Source organism: Nannobrachium achirus, assembly GCF_963921795.1.
Source record: "Nannobrachium achirus genome assembly, chromosome: 19".
In the NCBI taxonomy this organism is placed as follows: Eukaryota; Metazoa; Chordata; class Actinopteri; order Myctophiformes; family Myctophidae; genus Nannobrachium; species Nannobrachium achirus.
In genome coordinates, this window is record NC_137826.1 from 34,158,352 (window position 1) to 34,176,207 (window position 17,856).

Below are 17,856 nucleotides of genomic sequence, written 5' to 3' on the forward strand. Positions count from 1 at the left end.
GAAGACAGATTAGTGATGAAGGGAGGGCATGGGGGAGTTGTGGAAAGAACAGGAAAATGGGGAGAAAAGTGAAACTAATCTGCTAGTTGGAACATGAAAAACATGGTGTTAAATTCTTTATGGACACTGGCTGATACAGCTTTCCCTGTCAGATTGGCATAAATTATATATTTCGGGCGGAAAAAAAGAAAAAGAAAAGAAAACTAGAAGCAGTGCTCTTCCGAGCACAGGTCTCCACCAGGTCAGGCATGTAATGTGTTTTACATAAGTCGGCCTCCTGATGGCGCTATAAAAGGCTGATGTAAAAAATGCAGGGAAAAGGTTTTACCTTGGCCTCTAAGGAGTGCGCATACAAAGTTTGACACTAATCGGTGGAGTTATAGGTGAAAACATGAATCGGCCTGTTATAGCGCCACCATGAGGCTGATTTGATTTTTCTTAAGTGGCATTTATTCCTCTGCCTATTGGGAATGTGCATGCACAATTTCACCAAAATCGCACACTGCGTTCAGGATTTCAGGCATTTTATTCAAAACTGACCAATCCTGCAAACTTTGAAAGCCAGTTTTAGCCAATCAGGATGGAATATGGAAAATCTGACACATCCATGTCGATCACATGACTGTAGAGATACTGTCTACTGATTTACGTGATTTTTGGACAAAATCTGTAGGAGTACTGGCAAAAGTTAGTTTTGCAAAAGTCGGCCTCCTGGTGGCGCTAGAACAGGCCCATGTGAAATATTTGGGGCAGAGGTTCTGAATTGGTGTCGAGGGAGTGTGTGTGCACAGTTTGGCAGCGACCGGGCCAACGGCGCCGGAGATTAGCTGGTAACGGACAAACGGACGGACGGACGGAGGGGAATGAATGAATGAATGAATGAATATTTTATTTTCGTGTCTGGACAATATTTGACCCATCCCACATGGGATTATCAGACACATCAAATACATACTGTACGTATAACCAACAAAACAACATTCCAGTGTGCATTCCACCAACAGCTTAATACAAATACAGTATCTCACAGGAGTGAGTACCTTACTGAAGTGCCTTACAGGAGTGAGTACACCCCTCCCATCCCTGCAAACACTCGAACGCCTGCAGAGATGAGAGGGGTGCACCCACCCCTGCGATACACTACATCTCCATATGGCCTGCACATAACACAAAAGTCAACATTTAACTTCAACTATAAGTCACCCTTCTCCTCCTACCCCACGCTTTAAATAGAAATTCTGCAAAAGCAAATACATGATCAAAAAGAAATGTAATTAAGGAACCATACTCGTACTCTATTAAATTAATGTCGGGGTTATGAACTTTTTTAAATAAACATACTCTCAAATCATGATATAAAGGACAGAATAAAATAAAATGTATTTCGTTCTTTCTTCCTCTGCTAGGCCCCTGTACCTTCCTGTTTCAATGTGTAGGGGCAGAATGCCACATCTTAATTGCGCACAGAGTGACCTTTGACTCTTGGGTAAATTATACAAGATATATTTTTCACATTTATAATCTTGTTTAAGTAGACAATATGTTCTTAATTTGGGCTTCTGCCAAATTTCTTCTGCCCAAGACTGAATGCATTTCGCACGGATTCTAGTAACAAATTCCACCATATTAACTGATGTTCTCTGGAAATAATGTTCCTCGAGACCACATTCTACCAAGAGATCCGAGACTTCTGAAACCCATTCCCCATTCACAGATAGATCCCAGTAAAATATTTGGCTAGCCATCCTATTGGGTGGCAGACCCATCAACCTGTTCCAAAGATTTACCATGTTGGCCTGCCATCTAATTTTACAGGGGTCCCAGCCCATATCACCATTGAATGCTGGAATTGGTGCGTATTTATGTAAGGGGAAAACATACTCTCCCTCAGCCTTCGGCTGGTGGAGACAATGAAAGACAAAACAAGCATAAGAAGATATCTAGTCTGCCTTCTCAAAGCATGCAACAGCTGTGAGTGCATAATGTGAAGGAGACAAGCCGAAAGTGATGATTTCAGAACAATTAACCTGTCTGTGCTCTGTCATTGTGGTTTCTTCCGGCGGTCACTCTCCAATTCAGGATAAAAAAACAAACATTACTAAAATACACTTCATCGCTCGTTCATGATCCCAGAAGAAGTTAAAAATAAAGGCTTGGCCGTTATGCTGGCCTATATTTTTGAGGGAATTCCCCAAGACAACATCAGAGGTGGAACAAGGCACTACACAATCAAATCCTCAGTGTTAATTTATCCATTTGTATAACTCTCAAGATACAAGAGGGTTTTATATGTCACTCACTCACTCACTCATACAGGTACAAGTAGCGCAATGTTGGTGTGGCATGTTCCGCAAGGCTGTGTAATAACATCAATACGACAATAAGATAGTAACAATGATAATACTGGATGTAATAAATAATTATTTTATGGAAGTTATTTAGGCAATAGTACAGTATAAAACACTTTAGCAGCTGCTGTGTAGAAGGTCTCAAACATGGAAGGGAATGTTGAGTAAATTAGCTGACTATTCTGTCCATTCGTCAGAAAAGGCAGGCCACCACAAGCCTTTTGTGATCCACTGGACTTGCACGGTGGCACTGTTTGAAGTCTACAGACCTCGTAAAGGAATTTTAACATTATTGTCGGATATTATTTACTTTTAATATAACTTAATCACTAATATTGCCACCATGCCTTGATTTATAATTTAGGACGAATTTAGCAAGCACTTTTAATCCAGAGCAATAGCTGAACGGTTAGTGAGACCGCCTAGAACTCTAGAGGTCCCCGGTACGACTGCAGCTTTCAGCAATGTGTCCAAGTGTCCCTGAGCAAGACACTTAACTCCTAATGGCTCCCCCTCTGCATTCCTCTGTGTGTATATATACGTGTATATGTAATATAAAACAATCTGTATTGAAACTATACACACTATATCATACATGGGCAACTGGCGGCCCGGGGGCCACATGCAGCCCCCACCTTCGCTTAATGCGGCCCCCACCTTCGCTTAATGCGGCCCGCATGAGTATATAACTAAATGCGTTTGAAATTAAATCAAAATGTTACATTTCAGGATTCCAATTAAAAAATAACAAAAACTAATTCAAAAGAAGAAAAAATAGCCGATCTACAAGCTCAATTTTTGCTTCTTTTGTATGAGATACTGTAGTACAATGACAAAGTAGGACGTAGCAATATGCATTGTGGCCCTCTGGAGTGAAGGTGGAAATATAGTGGCCCTCACCATCATCAAAGTTGCCCACCCCTGCACTATATGATGCCAGGTCTACAAATGAAGACTAGGGCAAGGGCTAAGGTGGAGTCTGAAGAGGTGAGTCTTCAGATTGGGAGTGACTCTGAAGTTCTAACTGCAACGGGAAGTACCTTCCACAGTTTTCGGGAGCCATACATGTAAGAGTCTGGGACGTGTGGAGCGTTGTCCCGGATGTTTTAGGGAAGGCTCTGACAGCTTGCTGGCAGGCAGGCAAAACTAAAAAGGGCTCTTCTGTGTGGAGTTTGCATGTTCTCAAAAGGCATGTTTAAAAACCATACAATAATCAATGGCTTTGTTTGCCCCCACAGGCAAGGCAACACCTGACCTGCTGAGTGCTCACTGGGTACAAGGATTTGTATGGGACTCATTTTAAACTTTGTCACCAAACAAACGTCTTCACTGCCCCCTGGTGGCCAGGAAATACAAGTGAGACATAGGACAATGTTGGTGGTTGCAGGTTATTAGTTCATAACAGCAGTGAAATCTACCTTATTTTTTTTCCATTTTGACAAATAAGTGATTTAAAAAACAAGTCCCTGGAATCTCCATGGTAATTTAGATCCAGATTTCACAAGACTTTTTTTAAATTTTTATCTCGCTTTGTGTGGTCTGGATGAGGCTGTTGAAATCTACTTCCCTTGCATTTAAATAGTTGTCAAATTTTATAGCCTACTGTAGTGGTAATGATGGCTGTCCAGTTTCTTTTTTTTTGCTTATTCGTCTTTATTTGAAACTGCATGTTCTGCACTCAGTGGTGACAGTATTGTGGATCAATAAAGTAGATCATATTTCATTGCATTGTCAGAGCTTCACATAAAGGGGGACAAAAACCCAGTTGTGTAGTTCTGTTGATACATTTCAGTCTAGTATCATTCATTATCTCTATTACATTGTCAGTAATAGTGAATATATCAGATGTATAAGCTCACAACACACAGCGGTGCAAAGTGTTGTGAGCTTGTAGATCGTTTGTTTCCACTAGCTGTATGTAACACTAGTTCTGATCTAACAAGAAACAAAACAAAATAATATTATGGTTAGTTCATTTCACCTTTAATAAAAAAAGAAAATTCAAATAAAAATCTTAGAAATAAAAAATAAATGGCAAAACAATACACTTTCTTCAATGATTATGAGAATAATCATGGTCACAATGATGATACAATAAAAGTAATAATAGTCATAATAGTAATCATAACTGTTATAATAATTGTTTTTTTTTTCTGTCATACGTTTCCACCAACAGAAACAATTTCCTGTATTATAGACATTATGGCAATCATCGCACAGCTCAGGGGGTGGCACTTTTTAAAATATTTTCACACTTAGCAGAGCTGCTTTACAAAGTACCCCACAAATGCACAAAGAAAAAATTAAACAGAATCACAGCTCGTACAATTCACAGCACCGCTTCAAGGAGGAGGAGAAAAGAGAAAACAAAAACATGCTCCATATTGGATCCGTTGTTCCCTTAAGGGTCGAGTGAAAAAGTGTAAATGAACGTCTGCTGTCGCAGAATAACCATGCAAGTCACGGCAAAATGTGTCGTTTCTCTTACACAAATTTAAAAGTATACGTTTTCATTGATGGAGCGGAATGAGTTCCATGACCTGTTGGGTCTCCGACTGAAACCTATTACAAAATTACGTATTATTTCGAAAATACATGGCTGGTAAATGGAAAAAATAAGCATTCATAGCCTAACTCCAGGAAGTTTATTTTTGCTGCAGATTTTGCAAGCTTTTCTCCCGTCAACAGCAGAATATAGTTTAATAGGCCATGTCATTTTGTCAGTGCAGTTGGGGACGACAACATACACACCTCATGTCAAAGAGGGTAGCAATTACCTTGTTGAAAAATAGCACAAAATCTGTATGGTCCCAAACTATTCTCACATAATGCTGAAAATTATATAGATACATTTTTTTTAAGCAAGCAAAACAAGACCCATGCTCTAACAATGACTTATTACTAAAGTCCTTGACAAAGAGCTGAGCGAACGGAATTAATGTGAGTGAGTGAATGGTGACGAATAAAGAATCCTTTCTTAGAATCAGAATAGCTAAGGTCCAAAGAGATGTTAAGACCTGCATGGGTCAAAACAAGTGGCGCAGTAAATGGCAAATATCAATGTTGTTCACTTTTATGGTTCACTCTCTTCCCTGCATCGTTTATTACGTTCATACGTCTATAAATTGGTTGCCGTAATATTGATGCAACTTCCCATGAAAGGGCGCAAGTCGCTTTCATGCATACCTTAAAAATGGCATTACCAAACCTGCTTTAATGTGTAATTAAAAGCATTATTGATGGTCATGGTCTACTCTACTGTATGCATGGATGAACTATACAGATGGATGTGAGGCAACGTATAACAGATGAAACCCAAAAGAAAAATCGGTATCACTGTTATTTTCCTAATACAAGCTGCTTGGTTAGACTGTAATTTAAACCTGAGGTGGGACCAAGTCAACCTTGCTCGAGTCAAGTTATTTGCCAATAGCAGGGTCCAAGTCAAAAGTCACTAGAATTCAAGTCAAAGTCAAGTCTCAAGTAATTTCTCTATGTGTCAAGCAAGTCTCAAAGTTTCCTGACCCGGAAATCAGAGTCATGTGACTTGACTTGCCATCTCTAGTTTAAAAAGACAATGAGGATTCTAGTTCTGTAAGAGTCAAACAAGATGAGGAATGAACAAAAACGTGGAAATCCTACCCTATTCTCCATCATTGTTACTTGTGTGAAGCTGTATGTCCATCAAGTGTTTTTTTACCCCCACTGAAAACGCAAGGCGCTCTACTAAGGGCTCCCCAACGCCCAGAGTTGAGAATATTTCAACTGTGGGCAGCCTACTGAAAACAATTCAAAACATACTCAGGAAGAAAATGCCTCGATGGACGAAGCTCCTGAGGAGAGAAGGTAGGAACTGGAAGGAGAAACAATGACATGGAGCGAGGACTGATAAATTGTGAATCTCAACTTGTTTTAAAAAAACACACAAGATTTGATTCTTATGAGGTGAAATGTACCCAATATTCACAAATGTATACAGGCGTGAGCCTGCAATCTGCAGTCCTAAAAACACACATCGTAGGGATTTACCGCAGATCACAGGAGCAGGAAACTACAAAACACTTGTGAAGTAAGGACATTTCAAATAGGAGGTGATCAAAGCTTCTTCCTGTAATTTATGTCAGCCCAAATTAATAAAAAAAAAAAATCATTAGAAATATGTACTCTGATCACAAGGTCTGGGTATATTTAAATGTTTTGATAACCTTTCTATGATGAACAATGAACATAACTATATTTTACAAGAGAGCAAGTCATTTCATGTAACAAATATAACATGAAAGGGTGTATTCAGTGTCCAATATTTTTGAAGTATTTTAAGAAAAACCAACCAAAAAAAAAGAAAATCAGCAATGTACAGTATGTGTTATTTTTGCTAATACCCAGTCCTTCTGATCACAAAACATGACATAATATGTACAGAATGGATGACGGGGTACAAGTTCAGAGCATGGTGATGCTGGTGAAAGCCCATAAAATGTCATTAGCAAAAGACTACCGTTTTGTGAGTGTGTATGTGTGTGTTCCTTCTTCATTGCAGGCGTGATGTTATGCATTTCTTGGAGATAGTAATCGATACTTATACAACTTTATATTTTTATATAGCATTGTGACATTTCAAATATATACTTTAACAAGACAGTGATAAATAAATGAAAGAAATGTTTGAATTTCAAAAATACAGCCTGATTGGAAGGAACTCAAAAGATCCAGTGATCTTGACGAATGGCGCCTTTACTTCAGCTTTCAAATCAAGACATTGTTTTCCCTACACATTTCCCATTTCCATAAAAATAAAAATTTCTAGTACTTTCCAGACTTCCACAGGAACCCTGGCCATACCTGAATGTTCTACCCGCAAACAAATTGAAGAAAAGCAGCAGGGATGCACTGAAATTTTGATGGCCTATCTATATCAGTCGAAACTGGCACTTTCAGCCAATGTCCAAAAGCGCAAGAAAGTAAAAGATTCTCACTGATAGTGCAGGCGTTAAAAACAAAAGAAAAATCCCACAGCCTCTCACCTGAATTCCCTGCCACTGCCAACATTAGAAACATTTTGTTCTACCCGCAAACAAATTGAAGAAAAGCAGCAGGGATGCACTGAAATTTTGATGGCCTATCTATATCAGCCGAAACTGGCACTTTCAGCCAATGTCCAAAAGCGCAAGAAAGTAAAAGATTCTCACCGATAGTGCAGGCATTAAAACAAAAAGAAAAATCCCACAGCCTCTCACCTGAATTCCCTGCCACTGCCAACATTAGATACATTTATATTTGTATTAAATAAATCAAAAGGCGCACCAAATAACATACATGAAGGCTGTAGTTAAAGCTGCATTGTGTAATATGGTAGTCTCAAGGCCTGAAATGTTCTGTAGACAAAGTCAGTGAGACAAAGTTAGCAAGTGGCATCAAATATCCAAAATAATATACATTCTGCTTGGTCTATGGTGGCCCATGAAATTTCCACACACACAAAAAAAAGGTGGCATGGCTTAATACAAAGTTCCAATTCAACAGCAACTTTTTACCAGTATGCGATACATCGCTCTGCTTCCTATGATTAAAACCATTTAACACATTAGCCAACAATATCCTGTTATTTAAACTGCTCAGTATGAATGACTGGCAATTTGTTGATAGATTAAGACTACGGTATATTTTTTGGTGGAGCCAAATAAAACAAACAAACTGTTGCCTCCCATTACCTGATAAGTAGTTTATAGCAGAACTGTTGCATAACAGCAATATAACACTCATGGTCATATTATATTATGTTGCATATTATGTTATGTTGCATATGAGCAAGTCAGTCGTTATCTTCAAATTACAGTCTTGCTGATACATAGTAGAGTACTACATTGAATGTGATATTCCTTAATTATTTGCAGGTCTTGTGACTATCACAATATTGCACAATGCAGTGTTGACTAGCAAATGTTATACTCTTACAAACTATTAGGTCAAGTTAACTATTCACAAAATGTTGCGATTGGCTGTACAACTTTTATCTAAATTAGGCTTATAGTAATCGCTCTGGACTCAATTAAATGCTACTGTGGGTAAAGAAGAAAAAAAGTGCTCCTTTTTTTTCTTTTTTCAAAATAGTAATAATATTGGTGTCATAGAAGTTTCATTTTGGTGCTGAACAGAAGTGACACCAAATTCTGTGCTCAGGCAAGGACAGGGCCCCACTTCTGGAAAACCTTTAACAAATACAATCCCACTAACGTTTTCTCTTGTGTTGCCCTACTCCGTCTCCCTGACAGCCTTCCTAAGATCTCAGTAAAGATAAAAATACAAATAGGAGTGGACTGCCCATAAAAAGAAAGAAAATCCTCCAGCATTGCTGCAGCTTAAGCAATAACCGACAGACAGACAAAGATGAGCTTACACACACGCACACAGTGAGAGTAATAGAGAGAGTGCAAGAGAAAGAAAAAGAGAGAGAGGGAGAGAGAGAGAGAGAGAGAGGATGAGACAAGTTAAGAGAAGACGACGAATGGCTGAAGCAAGAGAAGAACACTTCACTATCAGAAATTACTCCAGCAAACCACCAACGCCTTCACAGGCCACTGTATGCATGCCTTTCTCCCCTCCACTGGGGAATGTGTGTGTGTCTGTACGAGTACATTTTCCATCATGTGAGTGTCTGTGCATGAGCGCGATTGTGTGTGTGTGTGTGTGTGTGTGTGTGTGTGTGTGTGTGTGTGTGTGTGTGTGTGTGTGTGTGAGAGAGTGTAATAGCTTGCAAACGTGTTAATAGTTTGAGAGCTCCTAGCAGTCCTCGTCTTTGTCATCCACTGCTCCTTTGAGTCGCAGGCGGGCGAAGTCCTCGAAAACAAAGTCGTCATCCTGGGAGATGCTGCTGTAGGGTGGGCAAGAGGACGGGGAGGGTAGTTGGTGATGGCAACACGGAGAGGAGGGGAGGGGGTTGAAATTGTAAATATATGACATGTACCAAAAACGAAGTAGTCTACCGATCCAATGCGGCGATGTTACATCCAGCTGCTTCTTGATAGTTTGACCACCAAATAGGGGTGGGCGATATGGTGATAAATATCATTGAGACGATACATTGTCTCCACGATATGCCTTTTCAGAGAGATCGTATATATCCTGATACAATGAGGGAGCCTTTTATAAAAAATATCCTGTTGAATTGTTAATAGAGAGATTCATTGCAGAATCCATTTAAACTTGCATTTTGGTCTAAATCTGTATTTCTCAAACTTTAAAATGCCAAGGTCTCCCCTTAACTCTGACAGTATACAAATGAAACCAAATGGACCCGTAATGTCAGAGTTACAGACTTGTAAGGGCCAAAATTAGACCTCCCAAAAGGTATTTTGATGTGATAAGATCATATATCGTGATACAGCTTGGAAGAATATCGTAATATAGTATTTTTCCATATCGCCCACCCCTACCACCAAACAGCTATAGAATGTGTGTTTGAAACGGAAGGCTGAATACTTACTTTGTGTCAAATTCTATCAGGTTGGTGTCAATTGGCGGGTCCAACTCTGGCACGGCTGTAACACACACACACACACACACAAAATGGCACGTCAGATCGTCGTTTCCATGGAAACTGCTCCCTGTGTCTCCATGGCAACTCCTTGCATGATAAGGAAGGGGAAGGGATAGCTATGGCCACAGACTGAAAAAGAGGCCTATAGATCAGGGGGTTTTGCTGGTTGATGTATATGTGTTACAATCATCAGGACCAGTTTGATATGCGGTCAGAACAAAAATATGACATTTGAGAGTGAGGATACTTTGATCATTCCTCACTTTGATAGTAGTCATTTATGTTTAGAGCACTTAAAGATGGGGTGCCATGATTTTTTCTCCCCTCTAAAACATGATTAACTACTATTATAATTATACTAGGAGGAAGATTTTTTCCAAGTGTACATAAAGAGTTAAAATGATGTTTTTATGTGGCCACACCCACCAGTTCATTGGTATGCGTGGTTGTCATGGTGGGTGGTGACCCAGCTGAACTTAGCCACACCCACGTATGTTGGGTGAATGGTAATTAGGGGAGGGGTTGATTCTGTGATGTAATAAGTATCTGTGTTTTTGGACCGGCACGTTTGACCTCACAAGGTGGCAACCTACAGCTAAAACCCAAATAGAAAGGCAATACATAATTGCTCATAACCACACCAGGGGGTCTAATGAAGTACTGTCAACCTCCTAGACACATGAAAACCAGAAAAAGTACAACACTATGGCACCGCCTCTTAAAATAAAAAAAAAGGACCATACCAGCATCAATACATGCCATTGTCTGTTCCCAGTTTCAGCCATATATTGTTGTCAAAGTTATTAAAATATTACCAAACTAATCTGAATAATGGAGTCAATGTTGGACAAACGTAACCATGTGGTTAATAAGTAATGGATATGCTAATTTGATTGAACAATTTAAAAAAAAATTCTTTTCTCCAGAGGCCATTTCTGACAAGAATTATTAAATCAAACCACGTTTTGGATTATCTCTCACAAATCAACAATGGGCTAAACATGCCAGACCACCGGAGCAGTCCTAACTGATCTAGAGGTATGCCATAATCAGAGCAAATTAAGGGTTATGTTTAGCTCGTACGTGTTAAACTCAAGATATGGAAATGTGGTGAAAAGACAAAGCCCAGAGCGAGGTTCCTCAAGGTGTGTACCTGACTGTGGACGAGATACAGGTGGTTCCACCGGTTTGGGATGCATTAAGACGAAGGGAAGCTCCACCGACACATCTCTGAGGGAAAGAGGGAGACGCACACAATGTCAATGGATTGAGACAAAGAATATATAATAAAAAATAAATAGTGCCCCCTTGCCCGTTATGGAAAGTCCTGTGTTTATTTTCCATGCCTACAGTGGTGTTGTTATGACACCTGAATTCCCCACAGGATTAATATGGTCTCTCTCTCTTTATCTTTCTTATCTTAGTCAGCTGGTTGGGTTACTAAGGCTAAAGTTCAGCTATGCAATACCCCACTGATGAAAAGTATGAACGACTTTAAGGTAAGTCCACTTGAACCCAAATTAACCCAACTTAAAACGTAACTCACCTTACCGAGGCTCATAGGCTCGTAATTTATGTTTGTTAAAAAAAACAATACGGTAGAACCTAAAAGCTACACAAATGCTGCATGTAACTCGCCCTCTACAGCTCGTTCAGTTTGTTGGGTTGACCACCTTTAACCCTGGAATCCCTATTTTGGTCATGTCATTGTAAGAGAGAAGAAATAATAATAATTGAAAGAAATTGCTAAATTCTCACAAGAACTTGTAGATCGTGTATTTTCACTATTATTTTTAAAAATAGGGCTTAAGTGGTTAAGAAACAACACTTTTGCTAAAGCATTTTCACTTGTGTACACCCACTCACACGCCACTGAAAGGAGTCCAGTAGCAGTCAGCCAGCCATAGGGGTCCACAGTCACCACTATACTAGGTGACCATCTCAAGGTTAAGATACAGCCATTAAAGGACAACTCCACCCTAAATCACTTCTAGGCTCATTTTCCTACTTATATTGATCCAAAAATACTGTCCATGGGGTCTATTAGGCACAAATGCTCCTGTTGTCCAGTTTCCCCAGCAGAACCCAGCAGCTCTCATAGCATAGAGTGGAGCCTATAAGCCTATCACTTTTACGCTATGTGTTGTGTTCAAAAGTTCTTTTTCATGAATGTTTTACTAGTTGTCATTACAAACACATCCATGCCTTGGTTTTCCCACACAAGCCATCACACTCTCATAAATAATGTTTTGGGGGGAGCATTTGGCACAGGTGCCAATCAACGTGACTGTACTGGCCAATCACAGTGCATCTTTTCCGGGACTTGGCAAAACACATAAGAGAATAACATCTGTTTAGCAGAGTATGATGGCTTATGTGGGACAACGATGACATGGATGTGTTTGTAATGACAACTAGTACCACATTCATGAAAAATAAAATCACTTTTGACCACAACAAATAGTGTAAAAGCGATAGGCTTATAAGCTCCACTCTATGCTATGAGAGCTGCTGCGTTCTGCTGGGGAAACTGGACAACAGGGGCATTTGTGCCTAATAGACCCCATGGACAGTCTTTTGGGATCAATATAAGTAGGAAAATGAGCCTAGAAGTGATTTAGGGCGGAGTTGTCCTTTAATCATTTTAACCCTCTAAGGCCCACGGTTGTAATATTACAACGTTTGTATTTTATCCAAAAAAAGGTTTAAATCATTTTATTTTAGCTCCCCCTACCACCTAAACACCACCATTGGATTCTATTGTTTAGTATTACAATGCCATTGGCCACAATATTTGCATATAAATACCCCCCACAGGGGCTGACATTCACACCCGCCACACCCGCTGAAATTCCAGAGTTTTGACGAACAACATCTCACTTTTTCATGGAAGCTATACCTCACAAAAACATAAGTAAAATGCCTGTACTATTTTTTTTGGTGATCATTAGAATGTCTAGAACATGTACATATGTCATTATTGTGAAAAATATCCCCCATATGTAAATTAGAGCATGATTTATGATTTTTGATTTATGGCTATAAAATCTTACAAAAACATTTTTTTGAAAAAAACATTACATTTTCCTCTTAATATGACTCCTACAACACCATCTGATTTTTTTCAATTTTTTATTTCAAGTATTTCTTAATGCGGGCCTTAGAGGGTTAAAGGTCCGACCAGGGATGCTGAAATAAATATAACACTAATTTACTTGAGTTACAAGTCTATGTCTTAGGAAAAGTACTGTACAAAAAAAAAGATTCCTATTTCTCCCAGTGGGAGATCATAAAACAAGATGGGAAGTCTTTGATGTTTAAAACCTCTGATCATGCTCCATAATAAACATCACATGAACCACTAGCATTCCTATACTGGGGCGAAGATTTTATGAAAATGGCAGATCTGGAAGCCATCACGTTATGAGCTTGAAGATCGTCTTTTTTCGGCAAAGATATTTAGTGTAAAGGGGATATAGGAGGGAGTCTAGTATAGACCAGTGGGGACTCCGGTCATCCAAGGTAATTTTAATGGTTAAAATGTTGTCTTTTTCCTTATTGAAGTCATGTCACACAACAAGCAGTTATGCTTCCCCTTTGGTTCCTCAGTGTTAATTTAACTGTTAGAAAATAGCAGATATACAAGTAAGACACCCTAATCGGGAGATAAGCCACAAACAAACTTTAGAAGGCAGTCGTAGCCAATCAGGAGGGAATATGGGTTTGATTGGATGTTGACACACACACACACACACACACACACACACACACACACACACACACACACACACACACACACACACACACACACACACACACACACACACACACACACACACACACACACACACACACACACACACACACACACAATCTCCGCCTCCTGTGCGTTCTGGCCTGGTGGAGATAAATGATCTTTGTGAAATTCGCTCTCCTGATTAGATTACTTTGTTTTATTTTTATTCACGAAGTAGAATCAGTAGAAGAAGCATATCCTTCTTCATAATTCATTTTAAAATCAAGGGAGCATAATTTTCAAAAATGCATGTTATGCAGTGTGAGAAGACTTTATGAAAAGGTTTTCTAAAGTAATAAAACTAAGTGTAATGTCGAGTCATATTTCATTGGCTTTGACTTGATAAGATATTTTCTGCAAACGCAGGAGACTTGTGCATTAATGAGGGGGGGCACGGTGGCGCAGTCGTTAACACTGTCGCCTCACAGCTAAAAGGGTTCGATTCCCACTGGGGGACGCTGAGGGCGCATTCTTTCTGTGTGGAGTTTGCATGTTCTGCCCGGACTTTTACATTTGATTTTCTTACCTTAATAAACATCGTCATAAAGACTTTATGGTTCCTGTCGCTAGTTTAATGCCCTGTTTCAATCTCCATGATACGCGTTTTGTGAAAATATGGTCCCATTTATGTTATAATTGATGTTAAAGCAGGTTATGCTGTAGGATGGGCTTGTGATCATAGGCTTGTGATGATTCTTCTTCATTTCCAACGATGGAACCTTGTGGGCCGATATAGGCTTGGACCCCCATTCTGCTGGTCTGCTTTGGACTACCGTCTTTTGATCATCCATGAGGAGAAAACTTGCAAGTGGATCCGACAAACCATACCCAACCATTAGCAATATTTCAACAGCATGAATTTGCACAACATGGACACGCTCGTGGTTTCTGTTGGTCTTCAAAATAAGGTACAATCAATGGAAAAAGCCTGGCGCAAGCCATCTAAATAATGATATACCTGGCACTGAATGTGTCAACACCATAAAAAGGCAACCGGAAATAACCAACGTGGAAAAAACATATCTGCAACTTGCTTGCCAAGTGCAGAGTCGCACGACTCGCACCACCATGACAACTTGTACATCGGTTCTGTCTGGAAGCGAGTCACTCTATCTCGCAATGGATCAACTAAGCAATGCTCTCATACTAAGAAATTTACAAAGTTTAACCCCACCAGCATATAATAGGCTAATAAACGTGTAAAGGATTATTGTAGAAGCCTTTACTATTAAACATTGCTAACAATTGACTAAGGTAACATTATGGCGGTGGAATCCTGATCCGATAGATCAGGAGTTCCCAAACCTTTTATACCACAACCCCCTTTTATAAAAGTTCTTATTTTTTTTTGCGACCACACACTATATTTATAGTGCAATTTCAAAGTGGAAATAAAGAACATCCTAAAATAAAAGCATTAGAAAATGAAGTTAAAGCACTGATTCCTGCTGATGGCAGGAATCAGTGGTATATCTTATCAATGAAATGAATGAATATAGTAGGGCCACGAGACTGTATTCTAATAACATCACATGTACACAATGTTTGAGGTATACAAGTCTGTGTTGGAGCCAAAATTCACAGACAAATTTGTTTTGATGAATCATACTCTGAACGCGGAAAGTTGCGGAAATGTGCAGACCCGTGCTTAGTGAATGAGGCCGCCCAATTTCTCATATTGATACTGACTTTAAGGTAAAAAGACAAATGAGTATAGTCCGATATCGGTTCATTCAAATCAATTATGCTCTCTTAGTGCACAATATAAAGTCATTCAACACAGTGTTTTCAAAACGATATCATTTTTTAACTGTCATTGAATTTGAAGCGTCAGACCAGGTATTGAAAGATTTCCACCAATACCAAAGCACTAAACCAATGGTTCCTAAACTTGTGTCTGGGCCTATACTATATACACATCACAAGAAAAAGTCCACCGATAAGCAATTGCCAATCGTATAACACCGATGTAGAACGCTAGTTTGTTGTCACTGTGAAAAATGAGTACCAGCTTATTTATTTGGGAGATTTTAACCCCCAAGTGGACACACCACATCCAAAAGGTTCAAATAACCAAAATTAGCAATATCTTTATGTGCTTTGCCCAGATGCCCAGAGGAACCAAGATTAGGAACTACCGATTTAGACCGGACACATGCACAGAGAGGTAGGTGGTGGCTGGCCAGTCAGATTTACCTCTCCAACACGCCACTCAGCAGGCTGATGCCACCCGGGGAGGGAGAGGGGAGGGCAGATGCACGCATGGAGGGACGCACAAGGGGACAAGAGAGACACAGAAGAAGCCACAGGAGAGGGAAGTTGAAATGCGGAGGAGAAACAAATAACAATCACAGCCCAAAATGGAGGCGGGAGGGGGGTCAACTGAACAGAGACGAATGCAGGGTAAAAATGGGGAACTACGGTATACCAGAGCATGGAAAATGCAGGCCAAAGGAGGGGGTGATAAGATAACATGGCAAACATAAACCAAGAAGGGCATAGGCAAGTGAAACAATGGCATGCCAGCAGAGAGTGGAGGGCAAACAGGGGTGGAGGTGAGATTTTGGGCCAATAGGAAATGTTATGACTGAGTTTAAGCTATTGCAGAGATGGGGGAAAAAGAGTCAACTGGCGCCATTGCTTGTTGCATTCACTTCCTGGGAAGTGAATAAAACAACCATTCCTGTTGCCCTGTTGCAAATCATAGCTCACAAATGATGAATCACATTACAAGTATACACTTGTGTGTGTATGAAAAACTTGTTTTAGTGTTTGTCACATAAAACACAGTATACATTCATAAACAGTTAAGCATGTCCAAATAGTAGGTCAATGAATAAAGGCTAACTATGTGTAGAGCTATACATCTTAAAGGAGCTATAGTCAACTTTTTCTTGAAAAACAGATGCTAAAATAAAAATAATGTTTTGAAAATATTTTATAAAAAATAAGCTTCATATATGTGTTTCTATTAAAAAATGACCACAAAAAGCGTAAAATAATGATAAAATAATCATTTTGGCCATTGTCAGACCGACACTTTGTTTACATTCTAGTCTATAGACTAGGATGTAAACAAAGTGTCGGCCCTACAATGAAAAAGTTGACTATAGCTCCTTTAAGTCAAATGTATTGCATTGCTTGCATTGCCTTTTGGTAAAGTAGAAAATATTTGAAGACAGCGAGAGAGTGCAATGAGTGTAAATGCTGCCAATATATTGATAATACATACATGCACACAGATTACTGGAAGGCGAAATGCTACATACTGTACACTGTAAGATCTGGCTTTTTTATGTTGCTTGCTTCGATAGTGAATATATTTGCGTAGCTTAATACTTTTTTATTTAATGTAACTAGATTTATACAGTACACTAGTAAAGGCTGATTTCTACGGACCATGGAAGGAAGAGTTTTACTTTGATCTGAAAATAATGTTTTCCTATTGCACGAGAAATATTGGAGATCAAAATTATTTAATTGTGTGTCACCACTGTTATTGTGTGTGTGTGTGTGTGTGTGTGTGTGTGTGTGTGTGTGTGTGTGTGTGTGTGTGTGTGTGTGTGTGCAGTATGTTCTTCTATCAGTCTGTCCGTCTTACCCTCCACGCGAGACAACCAGCTTGACTTTGACCCTGTAGGACACCAAGATTCCAAGAACCTCCTTATTGGTGACATCCTTCACACTGGGATGGACACACACACACACACACACACACACACACACACACAGAGAGAGAGAGAGAGTCGTCAAGCATAACTGGTAGTTACAGTTTAGATAAGAATGTTTTACCAAATCCCGCTGTTTACCAAGCATCCAAAGTGTTGCTGTACCGCTGGCGACATGTACAATAAAAATGTACATAAAGCCGTCTGGCTTTATGGATGTTATGCACACTCACTATGTTTTCCAAGCTGACGTAAAGGTAATGGATAGGCCTATTCTGGTGTGTGTGTGTGTGTGTGTGTGTGTGTGTGTGTGTGTGTGTGTGTGTGTGTGTGTGTGTGTGTGTGTGTGTGTGTGTGTGTGTGTGTGTGAGAGAGAGAGAGAGTGAGACAGATAAAGACAGCAAAGTTCCTCGTCTGCCATGATTAATTAAGTCACATTTAAGTGTTTTTTGTGCTCATGTATCAGCATTTCATATTATGTCCATTTTGTCATTTTTGTGAGTTATT

At 39.5% G+C, this 17,856-nt stretch overlaps 1 protein-coding gene across 2 annotated transcripts in view; it reads right to left on the reverse strand.

Annotated features, from left to right (window-relative positions):
- Nucleotides 1-4,319: 4,319 nt before the first annotated feature.
- Nucleotides 4,320-17,856, reverse strand: part of arrb2a (arrestin, beta 2a) — a 31,852-nt gene continuing 18,315 nt past the window's right edge. Inside the window, exons 12-16 of one of the 2 annotated variants that reach the window (XM_080749160.1) lie at nt 17,283-17,366; nt 15,878-15,901; nt 11,039-11,115; nt 9,832-9,886; nt 4,320-9,219 (exon numbers count right to left, since the gene is read on the reverse strand). In XM_080749160.1, coding sequence (XP_080605286.1) covers nt 9,129-9,219; nt 9,832-9,886; nt 11,039-11,115; nt 15,878-15,901; nt 17,283-17,366 — 331 coding nt within the window. In that variant the 3' untranslated portion in view covers nt 4,320-9,128. The remainder of the gene's footprint in view (nt 9,220-9,831; nt 9,887-11,038; nt 11,116-15,877; nt 15,902-17,282; nt 17,367-17,856) is intronic. The other variant, XM_080749161.1, reaches the window with a different exon arrangement.